The 26297-nt window shown below is 42.2% G+C and overlaps 1 protein-coding gene across 5 annotated transcripts in view; it reads right to left on the reverse strand.

The window, feature by feature from the left end:
- The window catches only part of DCUN1D1 (defective in cullin neddylation 1 domain containing 1), a 48402-nt gene extending 24795 nt beyond the window's left edge, over positions 1-23607 (reverse strand). The window contains exons 1-3 of one of the 5 annotated variants that reach the window (XM_050780137.1): positions 23484-23607; positions 2841-3057; positions 1036-1204 (exon numbers count right to left, since the gene is read on the reverse strand). In XM_050780137.1, coding sequence (XP_050636094.1) covers positions 1036-1204; positions 2841-3015 — 344 coding nt within the window. In that variant the 5' untranslated portion in view covers positions 3016-3057; positions 23484-23607. Of the gene's footprint in view, positions 1-1035; positions 1205-2840; positions 3058-17422; positions 17513-17840; positions 18049-18182; positions 18349-23483 lie in introns of those variants that run through there. The other 4 variants (XM_050780139.1, XM_050780136.1, XM_050780140.1 and 1 more) reach the window with 4 other exon arrangements.
- Between the last annotated feature and the right edge of the window lie 2690 nt (positions 23608-26297).

Below are 26297 nucleotides of genomic sequence, written 5' to 3' on the forward strand. Positions count from 1 at the left end.
ATCTTGGCTCACCACAACCTCTGCCTCCCGGGTTCAAGCGATTCTCCTGCCTCAGCCTCCCAAGTAGCTGGGATTACAGGTATGCGCCACCATGCCCAGCTAATTTTGTATTTTAAGTAGAGACGGGGTTTCTCCATGTTGGTCAGGCTGGTCTCCAACTCCTGACCTAAGGTGATCCACCTGCCTTGGCCTCCCAAAGTGCTGAGACTACAGGCATGAGCCACCGCACCTGGCCCCTGGTGTGGTTTTTGTGTCTTGACTGGACCCTGACTGATTGCAATGTCAATCAGGCTCAAATCATGACTCTCATACTACCTAATTCTATAATTTCTCTGTACCTCAATTTCTTCATCTCTAAAATGGGGAGAGAAACACTATTCTCAAAAAGTTGCTGTAAAGAGGTAGGTGAAATACTTAGCACAGTTAACTGAAATAAAATAATGTTTAATAAATGTTAGCTATTATCATTTAATAGTGGCCCTCTAAAAACAGAAAGGGCAACTTGTTACCTACCAACAGACTGATTACTTCTGTCTGCAACCTCATTAAATATGGACAACTAGAGGTCATAGGTAAAACCTCTACCCATGACTTTTCAATCAATTTACCCGAAGACATTCAGCTAATCACCTGTCAAAGTGTAAGTGAAACAAGTAGTAACTTCTAAGGCATCTTCCAGTTTTTAAATTCTAGGATTTTATAAACGCAGGGTTCACAGTCTCACATTAGGAAATAACTTTAAAACTTGGTCATTTCACTCTTCCATGGTAAATATTTATGCATAATTTTAATACTAATGAACCTGCCTTAGAAGCAAATGATAAGAATATATCCAAATAGAATAGGCTGTACTAACTATACAAATAACTTGACAAACCCAGAAAACTGTATAACATGGAAACTAGCAAGTTAACCCATTTCTATTTATACCAATGTTTGTAGGCCAGCAAATCTTTAAATTTACACTAAAAAATTCATGACATAATTCAGTTCCACAGTAACATATCTAATTTCCTTTTGTAATTATATACTCACCCTAATTCTGTCATGCCATCCATGAACTCCTGTTTGGAGAACTCGCACTGTGTTGCTGCTCTGAACTTCCATGCAATAATCAACACACTAATGCTGGCTGGATCGAGTGCCAGGTCATCACAGAACTGCTGTATGCCATCTATTCCAATTTTATTCTCATCTTGAGGGTCTTTAAAAATAATAATGCAATATTAAAGTAGTGTCATATTATGCTACATTACTAAAACTGAAAAAGATAATGCTTTATATGTCATTTTTTAAATGACCACAATATATGGAAGGCATGAAACAGTATTACTCTAACATACACTTTCCCATTATTTAAAGCCATTCTCCTCTCTAGGAAGGCATGAAATAGTATTACTCTAACATACACTTTCCCATTATTTAAAGCCATTCTCCTCTCTAGGAAGGCATGAAACAGTATTACTCTAACATACACTTTCCCATTTTTTAAAGCCATTCTCCTCTCTAACAGCATTCTTAAAGTGTACAAAAGAGATACATGCAGATGAGACATGATTTTTTTAAGTCTCATTTATTCATGTGAAATATGTCCCATACTTATACACATTCAGAAAATCAGACATTCGTATATAGGGACATGGGATTCTAATTCAATATATCCATATTTTGCTTAGGTAGGCATTCTGAACAGAAATTCTTTTTTTCTTAGAACAAAGTTCACTTTCCCACAACAACCACTTCTTAAGAGTATCAGAAAAACCGTAAACTAAACTATGTAATTCAACCCTAATCTCAACAACGTAAATATCTTTTGTTTAAAGAAAAAAATCAATACTTATCAAAGAGGCAAAAATTTTAAATAACAAAGAGAAAGAGGCACTCATAGACTGCTATCCAATATGATTTGCTAGCACCTTTTTTTTTTTTAATTTTTGAGACGGAGTCTTACTCTGTCGCCCAGGCTGGAGTGCAGTGGCATGATCTTAGCTCACTGTAACCTCTGCCTCCCAGGTTCAAGCGATTCTTCTGCCTCAGCCTCCCGAGTAGCTGGGACTACAGGCACACGCCACCACGCCCAGCTAATTTTTGTATTTTTAGTAGAGATGAGGTTTTACCATATTGGACAGGCTGGTCTCGAACTCCTGACCTTGTGATCGGCCCGCCTCGGCCTCCCAAAGTGCTGGGATTATAGGTGTGAGCCACCAAACCCGGCCTTGCTAACACCTTTCTTAAAGTAATCTGGCAGTATCTCCAGCAATAAAAAACATGTACATCATTTGACTTTAGAGCACAAGTTATGCATAAAACATCCCATATTCAGAAAAACTTTGAAATTCTGTAAATGTATTTCTGCAAAAACATAAAAGATATGGAAGGATCCACACCATTGGTTACTCAGGAGAATGAATAAGGAGAATGAATAAGGAAAAGACAAACTATTAACCTTTTCTTATTCATCTATTATGCAGTTGAACTTTTTAAAAACTATGCATTACTTTATAATTCTTTAAAGATTTAGTATGCAGGTTTTCTCAAAGACTGGTTCAGCTGAGTTTTATACATATGAGGGGAGAAAAAACAGTTCCCCATCCCCATGCTCAACTTGGACAATGGGGGAGGAAAAAAAAGGAGGGCAGGAAAATAAAGAGGCCAAGAAGAAATTTTAGTGCAAAGAAAATAATTTCTCCTCAGAGTTCTTGAAATAACCCTAAGATCTACAGACCTCTATTGGACACATCCCCCCAATTTATGTTATATATAGTATTTGATTTCTCACAAGCCCATCACTTTGGAAAATCTGGTCCAAAATTTATTTAAAGTCACAAGCAAGCACTCACCTTTGTATCTATTGTACAGTTGTTCTAACTTCTTCCTGTCCAATGATCCTTTTACACTCTCTCGTATATAAAGTTCAGGATTTTGGAAAAAATTATCTGTTGCAACATCTAACTTCCAGTCATTTTGAGATAGACAACTTACTGCTGTTTTTTCACTAGATTGTGTGAAGATCATAAACTGACGAACTTTATCCTTCTGCGATGATTTCAACTTGTTCTATTGAAACCAGAAAATAAACTGAAACTCTATGTAAAATCATGTAAGACTAAATATTTCTATATGGCTGACAAAACATTCTTAGTAATACTTTTTCCTCATAAAACATTAAAACAGTTTAACTTAAGATTTATTTTTGATCTATTATTAATCAGAAAGACTAACTTTTAAAAAATATGAAACAAAAAATATGGTACAGTTTTGGAAGAGAAATAGGACAGAAGCGAAGGAAGCTCAACCACCCAGTGTTTCTCCTATAGTGGGTCCTGAGAGCATACAGAAAGGCTGCAGAAGGGAAGCGGTGCTACTCTCCAAACCTGGACAAGCACAGTGCTCTGAGATGGATGCACAAGTAGTGGTGGGGAAGAAGTTGACATGATCTGACCAGTGAGCAAATGCCCCTGGGGAACCATGAGATTAACAGGTGTTTACTGCAGTCCTAATACCCACTATAAAGGATATGGGGCTAGGGGGCGGGGATCCTCCCTCCCCAACACCACCTACCTTGTTTTCTTGCTGTTTTTATCAAATAGGAGGAAGTAATAAAATAGAAGGATTCGACATTTCTCCTAGTCGTATTCAGAAACCAAGAAAATTATCAACAAAATTTCCTCATATTTTCACTCACATCAGGAGAAGCATCCTTCCTACCGCAATAATTTTTTTTTCTTTTTCCCCTGGAAGAATCACGTCATTCCCTTAGCCAGAGCCTAGCAGAGACCCTTGGTCTCTCCAAACAGCCCTTCTACCTCTTCTCAGAGAGGGGAAGAGATGAAGAGATAATCACCTCTTCTCACTTGCTGCACACTGACAAGGATTCATTTCTCATCTGACCTAAACCCACAGGAAAAGAAGGCAGGGTACTCTCTCCCAGTATCAAAGACTATGTTCTCCCTTCCCTCTCACCCAAGCCAGCCTCCGAGCAACTGCAGCCTCATCACTGTTACTCTTCCTCCTCCCAAGCTCCAATACCATCTTCTAGCAAAATACTTGGGTTCTTCCTGAGTTACTATTGTAAATGAAGAGGGAAAACTTGAGTAGAATACTCATGAATAGACACAATACTCTGTGGTTGGCTGGGCGCAGTGGCTCATGCCTGTAATCCTAGCACTCTGGGAGGCCCAGGCAGGCGGTTCACCTGAGGTCAGGAGTTCGAGACCAGCCTGGCCAACATGGTGAAACCCCGTCTCTACTAAAAATACAAAAATTAGCTGGGCATGGTGGCAGGTGCCTATAATCCCAGCTATTTGGGAGGCTGAGGCAGGAGAAATGCTTGAAATCGGGAGGCAGAGGTTGCAGTGAGCTGAGATAACACCATCACACTCCAGCCTAGAGGACAAGAGCAAGACTTCACCTCAAAGAAAAAAAAATATATATATATGCACATACATACACATATATATATATATATATATATATATTTTTTTTTTTTCCCTGTGGTTTAAGCAACACATTTGAGAGCCCCAGATGCTCTCATCTGGCCCAAACAGACAGATCGTAAACATCAACTTCCAGATTAGACAGATCAGAGAACCCTAACCAGAAGGTTAAGGCATTTGTTCAAAAATATCACTCAGGCTGTTATTAGTAGAAATGAAACAAGAACAAAGAGGTCTCATGAATCTGAGTAATCTTTCCATAAATCACACTGCTTGCTATACATAATTACAAAGCTTTTGAGATTTTACAACATATTTCTACCGATCACAGTAAAAACAACACTATACAAAATCAAATATGAAAACTAACCCTATCTCCCTATTTCTTGCAATATGAAAAATGTCTATGCTCTAGAATCTGATCTGTCAGTCACACTTCTCTCTTTGCAAATATGTTACTGTTAAGATTACAGATTAAAATCTCAACCTCTGTACTTCACTAAAATTGAGAAACTATAAATTCACTACTCTTCTGCTACTTCACTAATAACTCTACAACATCTGGACATCAGATAAGTCATATCCCATTGCAAAACACATCCCTCAAGTGTCTAGGATTCTTCCCTTTGGAAAATCATCTCCTCCTTGAGATTTACTGTTCAATGACAACAAACTCACAATGAAATCAAATGCCAAGGAAGATAACTGTCCTAATTTAATTTTGCTTAAATGAAAGTTAACAAGGAAATCATTTTGATTCCAACTTTTGTCACTGAAAATTATTTTAAAACTTAGTATACCTTTCTCCCTTGAGTGATAGAGTACCCTAACATATGTTTTAATTCTCCTCTGAGAAAGAAGGTAAAGTACCAAAGGTTCACTGTGATCATCAGTGACCACCGTATAATGGTGCAGGAAGTGTTGGAGATTAACCTGCAAGTATGCCAACCACAGACCATATCCTGGAAAATACGTAGGTTTTTTTGTTTTTTTTAAAGAGACTGGGTCTCGCTATGTTGCCCAGGCTGGTCTCAAACGCCTGGGCTCAAGCAATCCACCTGCCTCAGCCTCCCAAAGTGCTGGGACTACAGGAGTAAGCCACTGTGCCTGGCCTGGCAATTACTTTTTAATTAAACCTGATACAACTTATTGGCGTAATTTTTCCCCCATCCTCCTAAAAGTTGGAGGTGGCAAAACAAACAGATTTAGCTGGGGTTTTATCATATAGTTTTAAATCCAGTGCTCTGTTCCCTGCAGGGTCTATCACCTTTGTTGAAGGGAGGAAAGGAAAAAATCATAGCTTAAGTCATTTCTACCGGCCAAAAAGAACTAGTCATTCTACTATTCTATTCCTATCAGAAAGCAGGATAATAGAAGACCAGGGAAACAAAGATAAAAAATTGTCTTACCCACACAAACTAAAAACAAAATAATACAAACGAATTAATTCCATGTCATATCTTATTTGAAAAATGTCTATGTAATAAATTTTATATATATACACACACATACACACATACACGCATATATAAATGTAAACTTTTTTTTTTTTTCTGAGACAGTGTCTCACTCTGTCGCCAGGCTGGAGTGCAGTGGTGCGATCTCGGCTCACTGCAACCTCCACTTCCCAGGCTCAAGCGATTCTCCTGCCTCAGCCTCCCGAGTAGCTAGGATTACAGGCACGTGCTGCCGTGCCCAGCTAATTTTTGTATTTTTAGTAGAGACAGGGTTTTGCCATGTTGCCTAGGCTGGTCTTGAACTCCTGACCTCAGGTGATCCAACCATCTCAGCCTCCCAAAGTGCTGGGATTACAGGCATGAGCCACCGGCCAGGCCAAATGTAAACTATTTTAACTGGTTTGGTATAAATTTCCATTATACAGGGCAATATCAATATATCTGAAGAAACAGGGTGCACCTACCCATTTCCAACAACATAAAGGCTACTGAGTTACACTGGGCCAAGAAGTGACAGTATGGACTCCAGCTAAGCCAAGTGATATTGACAATCCCATTCCTATAAAGTCTGATAAGTACCCTCCACTTCTTATACTCACAGTGCACTCTTACCATTTCTTTGTCAGCTCTCTGTTCCTAGAATACATTGTAACACCCAATTCCCTACTAAGGGAATTCAATTCTGTAGTCTCAAAGACTATCCTAGAATAAAGCTGGAGTATACCAGACCAATTTAGGGGAGCTGTAACACTCCCATCCCCTTTTCCTAAGCCACAAAGACGTACCAGGCAGTGTTCTGATGTTGACAGTATGGCACCAAAGGTTTAAATTTGTATCAACATAAGGAAGAGAAAAAGGTGACTAACCAGAGAAGAATTATTTTATAGGGGATGAGAGGGTGGATAGAAAATTGAGGTGGAAGAAAAAACAGATGGATTTTTTCTCTGTTTCTACTACAAACACAGTGGGGAACTTCCCAAGAGCAAAATCATGTGACAGCTACAATGATTCAGCACTCAAATGTAATATATGCCATTTATTTAAATACTTATTTAAAGGGAATAAACTAGAGTAATCATTAAATAAGATCAGGCAATACAATCTTCAGTATTCCAATGTTTAAACTACCTAGATATTATGAAGTTTTCAAAAAAACGCAATAGTGGAAAGGATGTAAAATGCATAAAACAAAATATATTTTGCTTTTTAACTCTGGCAAAAAAAAAGCAGGGGGAGAAGAGAAATGCTATCTCTTGTAACAGAAAGCTAATTACAACGGTATCAAAGATTACCAAAATTAGAAATACTGTCATAATCTGAAGAGTAAAATGAATTTATTTGCTCATCTTTCCAAAATATAACATGCCAAGTTATCAACACATATTGTTTTATTCTTAAATCTAGCATATTTGCATTTTTTTTTTTTTACTCAAGAAATTCAAGAATTAGAGAATCAGCCAGGTGCAGTAACTCACGCCTGTAATCCAGCACTTTCGGAGGCGGAGGCAGTAGGACTATTTGAGGCCAGGAGTTCAAGACTAGTCTGGCCTGGGTAACACAATGAGACCATCGCTACAAAAAAATTTTTTTAATTAACTGGTTGTTGTAGCGCACACCTGTAGTCCTAGCTACATGGGAGGCTGAGGTGGGAAGATGAGGATCACTTGAGCCCAGGAGTTCATGGCTGCAGTGAGCTAAGACAGCACCACTGCACTACAGCCTGGGTGACAGAGCGAAATCTTATCTTAAAAAAAAGAAAAGAAAAGAAATTTAAGAATCACATTTAAAATAATAGCTTATCTGAAGAAAAAATATTAATAAAGTTTAAAAAGTCTTCCTATTAAAAGTATTTCCCCAAGGAAAAACAACAAACATGAAAATGACTTTCTAGTCAACTAAGTCCTAACAATTTCAAAATAGAAATAATTTTAATAAGTGATATTTTTACAGGAAAAAATTAAGATCCATTTTATTTCTATTGTCTTGAATTTTTATCTTCTCATCCTTAAGTTTATATTTCTGCCTGAATTCCAGAAACAGACACTTAGGCCTTTATATCTTTAGAGGAATTAATTTTCTAACTCAATTCTTGTTAACTTAGGATTTGATGAATCTAGCTCACAAAAGTTAATGCTTTCAAAATCAAAACACTTTTATGATCACCCATAATTCTCACTAAAAGCTCTGTATGTTGTTATGTAATTATCATATTGACAGTTTAACTTCATCTGAAATTTAAAGAGCTAGTTTTAACTTTAGAAGATCATACTTTCCATATATAATACATGGTATTCAGCAAACACAGGAAAACGTTACCAATATCCAAAACTACTCACTCACAAAAGGCCTTCCAATAGACTATAGGTCCGAAGTCAAAAGTGCAGGAAAAAATCAATTCAACCAATGAGCCTACCTACAACTCCTAGAGCAGACTTTCACCTAGAAACCAAAGTTCTACTCCAGGAAAGTCAGCATAGGAATCTAGGCAGGAGTAGCTCTATCTCTTTCCTTCCACCTGTACAGAGAGGCAATATAATATGATTCGCTAGAGAAGAGTGCAGACTTTCAAACCAGACTGTCAGGATTTTAACTCTACTGGTGCCACTTAATTGCCGTATCACTTTGGGAAAATTAATCTTTCTGTGCTTCAACTTCTTCATCCGTAAACAGAGTGTTGAGGTTACATGAATCAATTCAGGTTAAACTCTTAGAACTGTAACTAGCACATGGTAAGGACTCCACATAAGTTCATAGAGGAAGAAAAATGGACAAGTGTGGTGGGCTCACGGCTTGTACTCCCAGCACTTTGGGAGGCCAAGGCAAGAGGAACACTTGAGCTCAGGAGTTCAAGACCAGCCTGGGCAGCATAGCAAGACCTCGTCTGTATTAAAATTAGCAACAACAAAAAAGTAGCCACGCATGGTGGTGTATTCCTGGAGTCCTAGCTACTTGGGAGGCTGTGGTGGGAGGATCACTTGAGCCCAGGAGATAAAGGCTGCAGTGAGCTATGATGGCGCCACTGCACTCCAGCCTGGACAAGAGAAGGCATGCGATCCTATCTTAAAAAAAGAAAAAAAAAAAAATACTCCACAAAAAAAATTTAAATGGTAAACTATAATAAAACTAGCAGCTAACATTTGAGCTTCTACTGTGTGCCAGGCACTGCACTAGGTACTTATTAATCCTGCAAGATGATTCCATTTTACCAATGAGGAACCAAACTTCCAGCATAATTTATCTACTTATTCAAAAAGTAGCAGAGCCAGAAATGAAGCCCTGCTGCCTGGTTTCAAGGCATGCACTTTTGCCATTTACTATATACTGCCTTCAAGTGAAAAGAAAATCAAAAGGACAAAAGTGCAACCACTGACTGTTGAAGGGAGAATTGTGAGCAATATTTCTTCACCTATTTTAATGGAAAAGTAGTCAAATGTGAACAATTTGCATTCCAACTAAAAGTCCCCATTAAGCATTCTCTCACAACCTAACTAAAAAGATAATTTGGGGATTGAGCTTCTATTTAGGGTTTTTTTTTTTTTTTTTTGGTTGGGGGTAGGAAGGAGAAAAGGAAGAGGATAAGTTATTTTTAAGACAAGTAATACAACAGAAAGAAAAATGTGTTTATAGTCCTGTCACAGTCTATTTTAAAAACAGATGGCGGCCGGGCGCGGTGGCTCAAGCCTGTAATCCCAGCACTTTGGGAGGCCGAGACGGGCGGATCACGAGGTCGGGAGATCGAGACCATCCTGGCTAACATGGTGAAACCCCGTCTCTACTAAAAAATACAAAAAACTAGCCGGGCGAGGTGGCGGGCGCCTGTAGTCCCAGCTACTGGGGAGGCTGAGGCAGGAGAATGGCGTAAACCCGGGAGGCGGAGCTTGCAGTGAGCGGAGATCCGGCCACTGCACTCCAGCCTGGGCGGCAGAGCGAGACTCCGTCTCAAAAAAAAAAAAAAAAAAAAAAAAAAAAAACAGATGGCTATAATCTATAGCTTTAAATGTACAGAGGTTGAAAACAAAAAAAATCACAGGGCACTCGAAGTCAGGGTTCCCTTTTCCAAAGAGAAGGCTTGAAACTCAGAGAAAATACAAATACTTATATAGGTTATGGCCAGAAAATATATGGAAATGTGTACAATTTCAAATACTAAGCAAAACGAACAAAACCCTCATAGTACTCAAATCTGAAGTTTAAAATAATTGCTTATGGATAACAATTACTTATTCATTCATTCTTAAATTTCCTGCGCTTTGAATAACTCTTGAAATTAACTCCTTCTTAAGAGGTGCTGAGGCTGGGCAAGGCAGCTCACGCCTTAATCTCAGCACTTTGGGAGGTCCAGGCAGGAGGACTGCTTGAGCCCAGAGTTCAAGACCAGCCTGGGCAACATAGCAATATCTGGTCATGCACACCTGTAGTTCCAGCTACTCAGGAGGTTGAGGTAGGAGCGTCACTTGAGTACAGAAAGTTGAGGCTGCAGTGAGCCATGATCACATCACTAACTCTAGCCTGAACAACAGTGCAACACCCAGTGGCTCACGCCTGTAATCCCAGCACTTTGGGAGGCCAAGTGGGGGGTGGTTCACCTGAGGTTGGTAGTTTGAGACCAGTCTGACCAATATGTAGAAACCCCATCTCTACTAAGAATACAAAATTAGCCGGGCATGGTGGCACATGCCTGTAATCCCAGCTACTTGGGAGGCTGAGGCAGGAAAATTGCTTGAATCCAGGAGGCAGAGTTTGTGGTGAGCCAAGACCACACCATTGTACTCCAGTCTGGGCAAGAAGAGGGAAACTCCGTCTCAAAAAAAAAAAGAGGCTCTGTATTACATTAGTCCCCTCTTATCCACGTGGGGGAGGGAGAAACATTCCAAGACTTCAGTGGATGCCTGAAAACACAGATAGTATAGAACCCTATATATACACTCTGGTTTGTTTGGTTTTTTTTTTTTGACCTGATAACTAAGAGAGCTACTAAGTGACTAACAGTAGGCAGTGAATATAGCATGAATAAGATGGACAAAGAAAGGGATGACCAACGGCTACAACAATGAGATTTCATCATGCTACTGAGAACAACGCACAATTTAAAACTTATGAATTGTTTATTTCTGGAACTTTTCATTAATATTTTCAGATCACCAGGTGATTATGGGTAACTGAAATCAAGCAAAGTGAAGCCACAGCCAAGAGGGTACTACTGTACTACTAAGTCCATAGGAATGATATACATACTATGTGATTATTGTGCACGATGATATATTATGGCAACCTACCTTTCAAAAATTCAGAAGTGACCGGGCATGGTGGCTCACGCCTATAATCCCAGCATTTTGGGAGGCCGAGGCGGGCGGATCATGAGGTCAAGAGATTGAGACCCTCCTGGCCAACATGGTGAAACCCCGTCTCTACTAAAGATACAAAAATTAGCTGGGCACGGTGGCGTGTGCCTGTAATCCCAGCTACTCGGGAGGCTGAGGTAGGAGAATCACTTGAACCCTGGAGGCAGAGGCTGCAGTGAGCTGAGATTGCACCATTGCACTCCAGCCTGGGTGACAAGAGCAAAACTCCAGCTCAAAAGAAAATATTCAGAAGTATATCTGTAAGATTCAAATAGATTATTGTAGACTTTTGTATACTTTTCTTCACAGGTTTTTAAAAAGTAGGCAACTAGTAAAAATTTAAAAGATTTTCTCTCCACCCCTCAGAATTACTAGTTAAACTTACTAGTCAAAAGGCCAGCCTCGTCTGGCCTTTCAGGAGGTATACTCCTTTGGGAGGCTAAGGGGGGCAGATCACTTAAGGTCAGGAGTTTGAAACCAGCCTGGCCAACATGCTGAAACCCTGTCTCTACTAAAATACAAAAATTAGCCAGGCATGGTGGCACATGTCTGTAATCCCAGCTACTCGGGAGACTGAGGCAGGAGAATCGCTTGAACCCAGGAGGCAGAGGTTGCAGTGAGCCGAGATCGTGCCACTGCACTCCAGCCTGCACGACACAGTGAGACCCTGTCTCAAAACAAACAAACAAAAAAACGTTATTTTTGCTAATTTCTGATGATAAATAAGAAATAACCATCTTAAAATACTTGCATTAGTCATCATCTCGATTGATTCTCTCAAACTTATTGCTTGAACTTCTAACAAGAAATCCAAGTAGCTAATTTAAATTTACTTTCCTCTCTCCACTAACATTGTTTTCTAAAGTAATCTCAAGTTAATAAAGGATTACTGAGGCAGAAAGAAAAAAAAACACCAAAAAAATGAAAAATTAAATGAGATTTATAAAATTCCATAGTTAAGATCTAACATACTATATTTCTTAGAGAGAATAAATGATCCTTGAAAAATAAAATCTTCTAATTCTAGTGTTTGATATTTTCTCAAATCCTAAATCAGGAAGTATTAGAATCCTCTGAATAAACACTCCACGTTTATTAAAACGAAAATACCCTACTCTAATGAGGGAATGGGCTGTGTACTTCAGCAACTTATCTCTGTGTTGAGTGATTCAAAAGTACTATAGATTTAAAAAAAAAAAACTAAATCCCTTAAAATTTTATAATACAGACAGGCAGCCTAATCACTCTCAGTGACTAGGTACTAATTACATAAAACAAATTCAATAAAATAATAAAAGACTGTATTTCAGTGACTGTTTTTTCCTTCTGTTTTGCTTTTTCTTGTGGGGGTGGGTGCACACCTAAAGTGGCTATATAAATTGGTCAAGAGCTTGTTTCTGTCCACAAAGCAACTGAATCCTATTTGGAACTATTTCTTTTCATCAAATTTCATGGCAAACACTACCATAACTTGAACTCAATACTGAAATTTTAACGGAGTTTTCTCCCAGATTTTCCTTATGCTTGACCCAACCTATAAGAGCACAATCAAAGTAGCCACTTGACCCAAATGACCTGTTCTTTTAAAAAAAAATTTTTTTTTAATTAACACAGAATTTTTTTTGTTTTGTTATGTTTTTGTTTTTGAGACAGTCTAGCTCTGTTGCCCAGGCTGGAGTGCAGTGGCACGATCTCGGCTCACTCCAAGCTCCACCTCCCAGGTTCATGCCATTCTCCTGCCTCAGCCTCCCAAGTAGCTGGGACTACAGGTGCCCACCAACACACCCAGTTAATTTTTTGTATTTTTAGTAGAGATGGGGTTTCACCATGTTAGCCAGGATAGTCTCGATCTCCTGACCTCGTGATCTGCTGGCCTCGGCCACCCAAAGTGCTGGGATACAGGCGTGAGCCACCGTGCCCAGCCAAAAATTAACACAGAATTAATTGTACCTCCAACTTTCTTATTATATGCACCAAAAGTTATAATTTTTCAATTGCTTAATGTTTACATCAAATCATTTGATTGTACATGGAAACAACTAGGTCACTATTATTCAGCATGACAAGGAAGAAACCAGAGTAAAACTAAACAAAGATTCTACATCTACACTGAAGGAGTGCTTGCTGGGTTTAAAAAAAAAAAAAAAAAAAAAAAAAAAAACAGAAAAATGGGAGTAGGTAAGGGTCAGGGGGAGATAAAGTGTGGAACCAGAGACCAGGGTTCTAACCGCTGCTCTGCCACACACTAGCATCAAATCATTTAGAATGCTAAGCCTTCATTCCCGATATGCTAAATAAATTTAAAAAAAAAAAAAAAAGGTAGTAATAATGCCTATTTCAGAAGTGGGAGTGGAGATTAATGACAACTGTAAATTGTCTGACTAGCAGAGTGTATCTTCTCAATAAACGTTAATTTCCTTTCTTTGTCCCCAGTTTTCTGCATACAGTCACTGAACGAAATACAAACCACGAGAACATATTCGACAATCTATCAAAGAGGTTTTGTTGTGTTTTTATTAACCCTAGTGTGGTTAGGTATACTTGATAATCCATTAGTTTTTATTGAACATTAGACAGTCATCTTAAACAGAATTCAAAACTCTGTACACAGAAGCTGCATGGTAAAGAAAACTGTAGTAAGGGTCTTTTGAAAAAACTGCTTTAAAAAATAATTATCTGTAATACTGTTACAGCACACTACGGAACAAAAAAAACAAGGTATATCATACCACTCAAAATCCTTCAATGGCTTTCCCTCTCTCTAGGATAAAAGCCCAATACCCTTACAGTGCCGACCCATGCCTATCCCCACTCCTTACCACCTAGGCCTTATCTGCTCTAATGATCCCCTGTATATACACATGTACACACGTACACACGTACACACACACACTGCTCCAGCCACACTGGTCTCACTGTTCCTCAAGATTTCTACCATATTTCTTCATGGTTTATTCCCTCATTCCCTAGTCTGCTCAAAATGGTCTCACCGGTGATAGAGATACTTAGTAACCCTACTTCCATCAATGCCCTAGCACCCCCAATCCCCTTCCCTAACACTGTTTTCTCCCACAGTACTTAACACCTTCTAACACAGTAAAGAAGAAAACTATATACCATGTTTATTATTTATGTCTCCCTACTAAAAGGTAACCCTCACCAGAGTGAGAATTTTTGTCTCTTCTGTGATACATACATCCCTCCAGTGCCTAACACTATGTCTGGCACACAGATGTATAACAATCATTGAAAAGAATTGATACTCTCGTTTAATTTACTTGTAGATATGCAAAGAATGTGCAACAAGCTATGAAAAGACAACCTTGAATAAATCTACATCCATTTGAATTTACAAATTCTAGTATTTGTTGACAACATAATCTTAATTTCAAAGTTCATATATTTTTAAAGCCATTGAAAACATAGGCATTAACATCACTGATCGCCCATTAATATGAATTGTGTTACTTAACATATTCATTAATAACACGTGGTTTCCTCTAAGTGATCAATATGATTTAATTTCAAATGTAATTTTCTGGATTTCATGAGTAAACAGATTTATATATACCACAAATACTGGGGGAAATGGTAGACGAGGAGAAAATAGTTTCAGTTCTGCAACCAACAATCCAGCAAACTTGAACCTCAAAACCTCCTTGATCCTCAATTTCTTCTTGTGTAAAAATGGGGAGGAGTAAATTAGATGATCTCAGTCTATGTCAGATCTAAAAATTCTATGATGCTATGAGTCTAGAAAACCATTAGAATCACAAAATGTCTATGCTGGATGACACTTTAGAAATCATCCAGTCCAATCCTGCCATCTTATAAATAAAACCACCCACACGTTTTGAACACTTTTTAAAAATATGTTCCAGGCTGGGCACAATGGCTCACACCTGTAATCCTAGCACTTTGGGAGGCCGAGGCAGGTGGCTCACCTGAAGTCAAGAGTTCGAGACCAGCCTGGTCAACATAGTGAAACCTCGTCTCTACTAAAAATACAAAAATTAACCGGGTATGTTGGCGGACGCCTGCAATCCCAGCTACTTGGGAGGCTTAGGCTGGAGAATCGCTTGAACCCAGAAGGCGCAGGTTGCAGTGAGCCAAGATTGCACCATTGCACTCCAGCCTGGGTAACAGAGCAAAAACTCCATCTCAAAAAAAAAAAAAAGTTCCAAAGTAACAGAATATTATCTAGTTTTGGAGTCATTTACAGGGGGGAGGGAATAAGTTAACAGAACAACTTTTTTACTTATACAAAATATTTCAAATATCCCATCATTTAAGTTTGCTCTAGAACTGACAATAACGTACTCTAGAAATGGGCTGCAGCTACAGACACCAAAAAACTCACAGCCCAAAAACTGTATAAAGAAACAATTATATGTAAGATAAGTTTATAATGAAACAACTTCTTAACTATAAAGTTCTTACTGCCTAACTTCTATTAGGGCCAGTGGTGAGTCTCTTTCCTTTCTTCTTATATTTTTTAAGAGACAAGGTCTGTTAGCCAGGTTGGAGAGGTGCAGTGGCAGGGCTCACAGCAACCTCAATCTCCCAGCTCAAGTAATCCTCCCACCTCATCCTCTGGAGTAGCTGCAACCACAGGCTAGCACCAGTATGCTTGGCTAATATTATTTTTTTTCCCCTTGGGATGGAGTCTCACTATGTTGCCCAGGCTGGTCTCAAACTCCTAGGCTCTCAAGCAATTCTCCCGCTTCGGTGACCCAGGGTGCTGGGATTACAGGCATGAGCCACCGTGCCCTGCCCCCATGGTGAGTTTCTAAACCAGAGAATATCACAATTCTCATGACATAAACTGAGTTCAGCCACAGGATATGTTTTTAATTAATATCTTGTCACCAATGGTAGAATTACATGGGTTATAGCTAAGTTTCAAAAGTAGCTAATTTTAATATTAACCAAAAGAATAGCAGCTTACAAGCTGAACTCTCCTATGAACCACTTGAATCCTGAATTCCTGAACAGGTGATGACTCCAGATCTAGGGGATGATGCGGATCTGGAACCATCCTGAAGAGCACACATTTCAGCTGTGGCTGAGTGCTTCCCAGGGAATTAATGTCATTACTTCGAGCTTACTATACTCATCTAAATGCTAAGAGTCTGGAAACTTCAGGAGTAATGTCTGCGACCATGTAAATACTTAAGAAACTAGAAACTGTTCAGACTGCCTGGTGGATCTCTGAACATGTAATACTAATCCATACATTAACCTGCACTTTACAGGAAAGTTTTCTTACAAATTCAAACTGTAAATTCCCACACAACTTGCCACAGAACATAAATGTTAAATATGTGGCAGACTAAACCATATATTCATACATGACAACAAAATACTGCCAAGCTGGAGGATGGGACTAGAAGTGTCGTTCAGCAAAAATAAGACCAACTAAAAACAAAGACACTGGGGCATTCCCTTAACACAGGCCCGCACACACACCCTCCTCAAAGAGGCCTTTATGTTCCCCATGAGCAAAAGGACAACAATATCATTTTTACTATTCATACAGTAACCTGCACGGAATTCAACTCACGCTCAGACTGTACAATGCCAAACAGCGCTTCTGAAACACGAAGAGCTTCCAGCAGAGTCAGGTACTTAATTACCAAAGTAAACAACTCGACCACAAGGGTCTGCAAGCCAAGGACTTTCTTTCCCCCCCGCCCCCAAACAAAAAAGGAGAGTAACTTGACAAACTGTTTTTAAAAAAAAAAAAAAAAAAAAAAAAAAAAAATCACAAATGGCCCTTAACTACTATAATAAAGCAATTACTCCTCCCACCCCCAAGCAAATAAAATAGGTGCTCGAAAGGGCGCTCGCTAGTCTGTGTTCCCTAATTTTATGAAATGAGAACAGGTTGCACTTCCGTACCCCCTCCCCCAAGCTCAGCAGTCTCCCATGTTTTCAGTAGAGAGGTAAATATAACCTCCACCAACTGGCCGGGGAAACTCTCCTTCTCCAAAAGCATGGGACGCCTCGAGAGGTGATGGAGAAAGGAAAAGGGCTGATACCCCGCCCCAAGCAAAACTGCCTGGGAGACTTGCGGGGTACTGGAGCCGGGAGCGGAGGAGGGAGAGGCGCGCCGGGAAAGTCTTTCCTTCTCCCCGGCCGGGCGAAGAGGGAAGCCCCGGCTTCGGGGCGGGGGGAGGCTACTCACCCGGAACCCCAGACCCCAGTCCCCGGCCAGACACAATGGAGCCGGCAGAGGGGCAGGGGCAGGGCCGTTGCCCCATCCCCTCCCCCCGCCCCAACGCCTCCCCCACCCGTGCCGGGCCCCGAAGAGAAGCACCGGGGCCGCTCCCCGCGCCCCAAACTCCCCGGGGCTCCCGACTAGGCCCGGCTCCGCTCCGCCTCCTCGGCTCTCGCGTAGCGGCGGCGCCCGGGCGGGAAGGGGCGAAGGAGGAAGGGAGAGGCAGGCAGGAGAGCCCCCGCCTGGGAGCGGGACGGAGGCCGCGGGCCGAGGCTCGGGGCTGCAGGGTCACCGCGGGGCGGGGGGCGGAGGGCGGCCGGGGCGGGGGTGCGCGGCAGCGCCGGCCCCCAGCCGGCAGGGCGGGCGGGCGGCCGCAGTGCCTCACCATGTTGGTGTCCTCCAGGCCTCTCCCCTCCTCCTCCGGCTCCGCAGCGAATGGACGGCGGCGGCGGCGGCGGCTCCTCTCACGGGCTTGCCGGGCTCCCGCTCATGCGCAGTGCGGGGCGGCCCGGCGCGGCCCGAGGAGGCAGCCCCGGGCCTCGGGGAGGCGGAGGGACGGAGGCGGGCGCAGGGCACCCCGCGCGGGGCTTCCCCCGGGCGCGGGGGTCCCCCGGGGCGGGGGCGGGGGGCGCGGCGGGGGAGGGGCGGGCGACGCAAGCCCTCCGCGCGCCGACATCCTCCTGCCGCGCCGGGCGGTCTCTAGTGGGGGCGCCGGGGGACACCCCACCTCCGTTTCCTACGCGGTTCCTTCCGGACGGTCACGGCCGGGTCTACGCGGGCTGGAAGCGGGGACGAGCGGCGGCCGATAAGTTGAGCGGCTGGGGGCGGCTGAAACGGATGGTTGAGGAGCTTCATCCATCCCAGACCTCCCCTCCCCATCAGTACCAAAAAAAGAGAGAAGATAGTGGAAACACCTACCCCCGCCCCGTGTTTTCTTCTTTTTCCCCCCCATCTCAGTATCATACTTAGATCCGTTCCCTCGCGTGGGCATCCCAGGGGAGACCTTAGTCCAGCCCTGCGGTAGCTGTCACTCTGTTAGTGAGGCCCAGGCTCTCCCCAAACCTGTGTCAGCTGGGAGACAGTGGGGCAACCCTACAGTGGGATGGGGTGGGGTGCACTGGGACCCAAGGCCCGGCTGCGGGAGTCCAGGTGGCCTGCCTACTGCTAGCTCTCAGTATCCCCTCAGTTCGGCCTGTCCAGGGTGAGATTCGGGAAGCAACTACACATTTTTTCACTGAGGGTCGAGTCAGGCAGGGCGGACAGTCCAGGTGTGACCTGCCCTGGGCGCTAAGTCGGCCGAGGCTGAGGAGCACTAGGATTCTGAGCTGAGGATCAAGTGGACAAATTCGTGCTGCAAGTGGACAGAAGACTCCTGTGGAGTGAGTGGTCCTTACCCTTCAGAAATGTAGTATCCAATTGGAGAGGTAAGACACATTCACACAGGAAGGAAATAAAACAGCTAAGAAAGCAAACCCACTCAGAAAATCACATCTGAAACTGGACCAAGAGCTTACCTATGTTTCAGAGCAAGACCCACCTGAGTAGACCCGTTATCACCATCATCACCAGCACAGGCATTAAAAGACCAGATCAACCCTATAACTAACGAATTTGTTCTCATCAAAACAACAGAACTTCTGTAGTAACTCCCAAAGGCCTCCTGAATTTCTGGAGCTAGCCATGTACTGGCAGCTCCCACCGCTGTACCAAGGCAGGTTTCTGGCCGCCACAAACCATTCATCCATTCTTTCCCCCAATATTTAATGGGTGCATGTGAATGTGCCAAGCTCCTTGCTGGGCTCTGAGTAAACAGTCCTGCAGGGACAAGCCAGATCTGCCTCATGCAGCAAGCCTGAAACTGGACTATGTCCGCGGATGTTCTCCATGATTACCTAGCTTTTGACCTAAAGTATTAACATAACACCTAGGGTGTTAATGAAGAGGATTCATGTGTCTCTTGCTCCACTCTGTTCTACTCCATTGAAATAATCGTTTGTGAGTTTTCCTAAGCTCTACCAAGGTACAGGCCTTAGTTATTCTAATTGACCTCTCACCTGCATTTGAACACTTCCTCCTTGAATTTCCTGTTCATTTTCCATGACTCCACCTTCTCCTGCATCTCCTCTTTGCTCTGTGACCACTCTCCTTTGCTGGCTGTACTCTCTTTGGGCTTTCCTGACCATTCCTGAACATCCTTCTGTATACAACCTGTGTCACGCTGTCACATTCCCACGATGTCAAGTACTGCCCATATCCAGAGGAATCCCAAATCTTGACTTCCAGTCCCCAAGTGGCAGGCCTAAACACTCATTCTGGTCATTCCACAGGTCCATCAAGCTCACCAAATCTAAAACCTTATCCCCAAACCCACTTTTCCTCCTGGCTTTTCATCAAATCATCCAAACTAGAAATCTAAGAGTCATCCACCACTCTTCCTGCCTCATCCCCTTACTCCACATCTCATCAATTTTCCCTCCTAAATGACTTTTAAATCTGCACCCTACTATTTCTTAGCCAATTCTTTTTGTTGTTGTTTGACATGGAGTCTAGCTCTGTCACCCAGGCTGGAGTACAATGGTGTAATCTTGGCTCACTGCAACCTCCGCCTCCCAGGTTCAAGCAGTTCTCCTGCCTCAGCCTCCTGAGTAGCTGGGATTACAGGTGCGTGCCACCACATCCAGCTAATTTTTGCATATTTAGTAGAGACAGGGTTTCACCATGTCTGTCAGGCTGGTCTCGAACTCCTGACCTCATGATCTGCCCACCTCAGTCTCCCAAAGTACTGAGATTTTTCTTTATCATCTCTCCTCATCTTATCAATAACTTCTTAGCTAATGTTCCAGCCTCTACTTCTCCACTGCTCCATGGTTGTCTTTCTATAATGCAAATTTGAATTTGTCCTTAAAATTCTCCAAGGGCTGCATAAGCATAAGCCTCTTTGGCATGGCATTGAAGTTCTCTCTAATCTATCTGCTCCCATTGCCATTTTCCACCACCCTCCACCCAAATGCACCTTATATTTCAGTTTTCACAAACCAAGACTGCCATACCTCTGCATGTTTCCTTGCTTTCTCCGATTCTCCTATCCCTGGCTTCCTAGCTAATACTGACTGAGGGCTTTCCATGTGTCTGATACATGGAAAGCCCATGACACATACTAATTTATGTAATCCTCACTGCGACACATACTAACTCATATAATTCTCACTTCTACCCTATGAGCATGCCCAGTTATTATGCCCATCCTACAAAGGGGAAAATGGAAGCACAGAGAGATTCAACAATATGCCTAAGATTCCCTAGCTAGGCCAGGCGCAGTGGCTCATGCCTGTAATCCCAGCACTTTGGGAGGCCAAGGCGGGCAGATAACTTAAGTTCAGGAGTTCAAGACCAGCGTGGCCAACATGGCGAAACCCCGTCTCTACTAAAAGTACAAAAATTAACCGGGCATGGTTATGCATGCCTGTAATTCCAGCTACTCAGGAGGCTGAGGCAGGAGAATTGTTTGAACCCTGGAGGCGGAGGTTGTAATGAGCTGAGATCGCGCCACTGCACTCCAGCCTGGGCAACAAGAGTGAGACTCCGCCTCAAAGAAAAAAAAAAAAAAATAGATTCCATAATTAGCAAGTAGTAGAGCTGGGATTTGAAATCCCGGAATCTGGCTACAGAGTCTGTTCTCTTGACTGCCACATTATATTTCCCACCAAGATGTCAGTACTCAACTCAAAGACCATCTTCTCTATGATTGTCTCCTGACCTGATCCTTGGATTCCAGCAGTTAGGCAAGTTTCTCTCCCTGCATTTCTCTTGACACCTTACATGTACTTCTGTTATACTTATGATATCATATGATAAGCATTTGCCTACATGACCATCTCCCCTGCCGGACTGCACTGCTTAAGGTCAGAGGCCTGGTTGCACAATTCTTTGGGTTTTCAGTGTCAAAGTGAGTGCCCGACATATATGTGCTGCATAGTCAGAGTGGGATAAATTAATGAAAAGAAAGAGTTATGTAACTGATGTCTGTCTTAAGACAGTGCCTATATTGTTTGTTATTGTAAAGGAATGCTTGTCCTCCTTGGCAGATGTATGTTATACCATATGGTCAGATGGTAAATGTAGTAGCAACTGTATCCATTACTGTACTTCCTGGCTCAGTACTGAATATGAAATGGAGAATTATTACTCAATCGTCGTGATTGGGTGAGATAAACATATTTGTTAAAATTGTCCTGATTATTTTTTAAGTGGAAAAGCATCCTGAAGATAAAGCATAAATTACAATATTTAACAAAATAATATTAACTAATATGCTCATATTACTTGTTTGTCATGTTTCAGATATTTAAATTAAGGCTTTGAGTTTTTTCAAGTACAGGAGTTCTAATGACTTTTCCATAGTAACAATCTCAGTACAATAATAAGAAATAAGATGGAAACATCTAGCCAAAATTGACTATCTTGTCTCTCTATCTCTCCTCTTCTCTCTACCCCCTCCCACCCCCAACACATACACACACACGCCCTCTCACTGTATACCTAGAACGATGAAAAAATTAATACAGCACTCATAAATATGTAAATACTTGTTGCCACAGAAGCTTAAAATTTCATATTAAGACATAATATTCACTGATAAAATAGTTGCAGTTCTGCTCAAGGAAACATGTAAAAGTGAGGATTTCATACTTCTAGAATCTGTCTTTAGCAGAAAGAGCAGAAGTAATCTGAAAAGACAGATTGCTAACATTTCTGGTAGTTCATCTAGCTAAAATTAAGCCTGCAGGGTGACTATACACAGACACAGTTCAAAGCCACTAGTCTGAGATACACAGCCACCACCCTCCCACACTTAACTTGGGTGCTCTCAATTTTGCCCAACATTTACACTAATGTCCTTATTGGATTCAAGCTTGCTGATTTATAAATACCTAAGGGTAAATGCGATTGACTGATGGAGCCTATTTTGTTTTCAGTAAAACATGGCATTTAGATCTTATGAATTCAGAATTATAACCATGTTTTAAAGGGTAAAGCAGACAGGACTAGGCCTCAGTCAGAGTGGGCCCTAGTGAAGCCACAGGAAGTCTAACATGAAAGCCACGGTTTCAAAGCTCATACCAAACTTATCAGTGGAGGCTAGAAGCAGAAGAACCTTTTGGCTCACCCGCCAGTGTTACTGGTGATGCCAAAGGAATGACTGCATGAGCCTCTTTCCTCCATGTTAAGAACCATTCTAAGGCCAGACGCGGTGGCTCACACCTGTAATCCCAGCACTTTCGGAGGCCGAGATGGGCGGATCACCTGAGGTCGGGAGTTCGAGACCAGCCTGACCAACATGGAGAAACCCTGTCTCTACTAAAAATACAAATTTAGCTGGGTATGGTGGCACATGCCTGTAATCCCAGCTACTTGGGAGGCTGAGGCAGGAGAATCGCTTGAACACGGGAGGCAGAGGTTGCAGTGAGCCAAGATTGCACCATTGCACTTCAGCCTGGTCAACAAGAGCAAAACTTTGTCTCAGAAAATAAAAAATAAAATTAAAAGTAAATAAATAAGAACCATTATAAAAGGGATTCTTAATCAGGATGAAGGGGTACACCTCAGGAACTGCCCCTAGGAAATTGGGCACCATTACTCCTTTCATACAAAAGAACCAACAAGGCCGGGCGCGGTGGCTCAAACCTGTAATCCCAGCACTTTGGGAGGCCGAGGCGGGCGGATCACGAGGTCAGGAGATCGAGACCATCCTGGCTAACACGGTGAAACCCCGTCTCTACTAAAAATACAAAAAACTAGCCGGGCGCGGTGGCGGGCGCCTGTAGTCCCAGCTACTCGGGAGGCTGAGGCAGGAGAATGGCGGGAACCCGGGAGGCGGAGCTTGCAGTGAGCTGAGATCCGGCCACTGCACTCCAGCCTGGGTGACAGAGCAAGACTCCGTCTCAAAAAAAAAAAAAAAAAAAAAAAGAACCAACAAAAGCAGTATTTCAGTGGGTCAACTTCTAAATAGGAAAATGGGAATATTCACCAGAGCCAGTCTGTCGCCTCAAGGTACATGTGGATCTGTGGATTTTAACTCCTCCACCCTCATGGTAGAGGCATGGGCTTACAGTAACAGCTAGGACTGGAGACCCAGCAATGAGAAACTGTCCAAGACCACCAATGATGATGTCACAATGTCCCACTGTCCCAGAGCGTCTACCCTGGACCTCCCTGCCCCAGCTTGGCCACTCCTAGATGAGACCAAGGCTCAGCCTGGGGTGTTTGTCCTTGACAGCTCCAGTCAGTTGCAGAGAATGAATTCATTGAAACCATAATGAGTGAAACAGTTCCACAGGTAGCAAGCTAGAGGGTCCTCTAGAATCCTGGACATTTGTCCCTGGATACTTTTGGAAATCCTCACTGAGACGTTTTCCACCGATGATGACAGAGGGATGGTGGTATTGAATCACCCCCCGCTTTCCTGTCTATTCCATGGATAGTATATAAAGCATGAACATATCTCTGAGCCTCAGCATTCTCAATTACAAAATGAGATGGAGTTGAATTACAATAAATTTCCGTCAAACCGTAACTTTGTTTGATTCCTTCCTGGTAGACTATTGTGAGCTGCCCTCAAAGATCAGAAAAGTATAGCCAGTTGCATTTTTTCACTCATTCATTCACTATAAATATATGAAGTGCTGAGACCAGCACTGTCTGACAAATATGATGTAAGCCACAAATACCGGGCAAATAAAGTTTACCTTTCCTTGTAGTGTCATTTTACAAAGTGAGGAGCATCCTGATTGCTGAACACGTGGAGGTGCCTGCAGAGCGTCACCCCGGAGAGAGCATGAAAGCTCTGCACCTTCTCCCACAACGCCTTGCCCTGTGCTTCTCTTCATCTAAATTGTCTTCTGTATCCTTTATTATGTACTTTAAATAAACTAGCAAATGGGCCGGGCGCAGTGGCTCACGCCTGTAATCCCAGCACTTTGGGAGGCCGAGGCTGGTGGATCACCGGAGGTCAGGAGTTTGAGACCAGCCTGGCCAACATGGCAAAATGCTGTCTCTACTAAAAATATACAAATGAGCCAGGCATGGTGGCAGGTGCCTATAATCCCAGCTACTCAGGAGGCTGAGGCAAAAGAATTGCTTGAACCCGGAGGGTGGAGGTTGCAGTGAGCCGAGATCATGCCAATTCGCTCCAGCCTGGGTGAAAGAGCGAAACTTGGTTTCAAAAAAATAAATAAATAAACTAGCAAATGTAAAATAAATGTAAAAAGAAACAACAGGCTTCACCTATTTTGTTTCTAGCATCTCTCTTTTTTTTTTTTTTAATTTTTTTAATATTTGAGACAGTGTCTCTCTCTGTTGCCCAGGCTGGAGTGCAGTGGTTCGGTCTCAGCTCACTGCAACCTCTGCCTCTCAGGTTCAAGTGATTCTCCCGCCTCAGTCTCCCAAGTAGCTGGGATTACAGGTGCCCACCAACACGCCCGGCTAATTTCTGTATTCTTAGTAGAGAAGGAGTTTTGCCACGTTGGCCAGGCTGTTCTCGAACTCCTGACCTCAAGTGATCTGTCCACCTTGGCCTCCCAAAGTGCTGGGATTACAAGCATGAGCCACTGCACCCGGCCTGTTTATAGCATCTTATTTGACCCAAGATCTCCAAAATATCAGCATTTCAACATGTGCTTAATATAAAATATCAATGACATATATCCTTTTTGCAAGTATGTCTTTGAAATTTGATGTGTATATTATTATGCCTAACGTATATCTTAATTTGGACGAGCCATATTTCAAGTGTTGCCTCAGTTGGTAGTGGCTACTATATTGACCAGCATGTGCCTCAGCAGTGGCTGTGCTGGAGTAGATGCTCAACAATTGAGAGTAATAAGTACTCTTAACTTCAAGAAATAAGTGAAAACCGAAACAAACCTGAAATATTTATATATAACCAAGAGTAAGCACAGAAATATTTAGTATTTGGAAAGTTAGCATAGTTCAACTGCAAAAAAGCATGTGGTAAGGGGAAATAATAATTATTCTTAAAAAATAAATATCTCTTGGATGAATGTTTTCAGTGTAGATAGCAAACTAGGAAAACCACATACACATTTATAAAATCTTCCAAGCACCTATAATTTGCTTGACCCTGAGCATGTCATCCTGTTCAATGTGGTTTCTGCACAGGGATTTTTCAATCAAAATAAGACATATGAAACTCAGAAACACATTTCACAAGCACTTTAGAGTTTCGAGGTGTTTTTTGTGGGGTTATACAGTAAATAAATGTCGTTTTCTCCATTGCCTTCGTGATATGTCACACTTATAAAAGAAATTATTTGGGCTGGATGAAGAGAGAAGAGTTTGGAGAAAGGGAAGGTTTTTGTACAAATATAATAAAACCAAAAAAGGTTAGTATCAGGGTCAGGTTAGCCTATAGCACTGTGAAAGAGAATTAAGAAAAAAAAAAGAAAACAATAAAAATAATACAATGCTAATATTGTGACATGAGCATTCTGAGAATGTATGCACCAAAAGAAATCAATGAAGGGGCCGGGCATGGTGGCTCAAGCCTGTAATCTCGGCACTTTGGGAGGCCGAGGCGGGTGGATCATGAGGTCAGGAGTTCGAGACCAGCCTGGACAACATAGTGAAACACCATCTCTACTAGAAATAAAAATTTAAAACAATTAGCTGGGTGTGATGGCAGGCACCTGTAATCCCAGCTACTTGGGAGCCTGAGGCAGGAGAATCGCTTGAACCTGGGAGGGAGAGGTTGCAGTGAGCCGAGATCACGCCACTGCACTCCAGCCTGGGCAACGGTGTGAGACTCTGTCTCAAAAAAAAAAAA

The sequence above is a fragment of the Macaca thibetana genome, chromosome 2 (assembly GCF_024542745.1).
Source record: "Macaca thibetana thibetana isolate TM-01 chromosome 2, ASM2454274v1, whole genome shotgun sequence".
NCBI classification, from domain to species: domain Eukaryota; kingdom Metazoa; phylum Chordata; class Mammalia; order Primates; family Cercopithecidae; genus Macaca; species Macaca thibetana.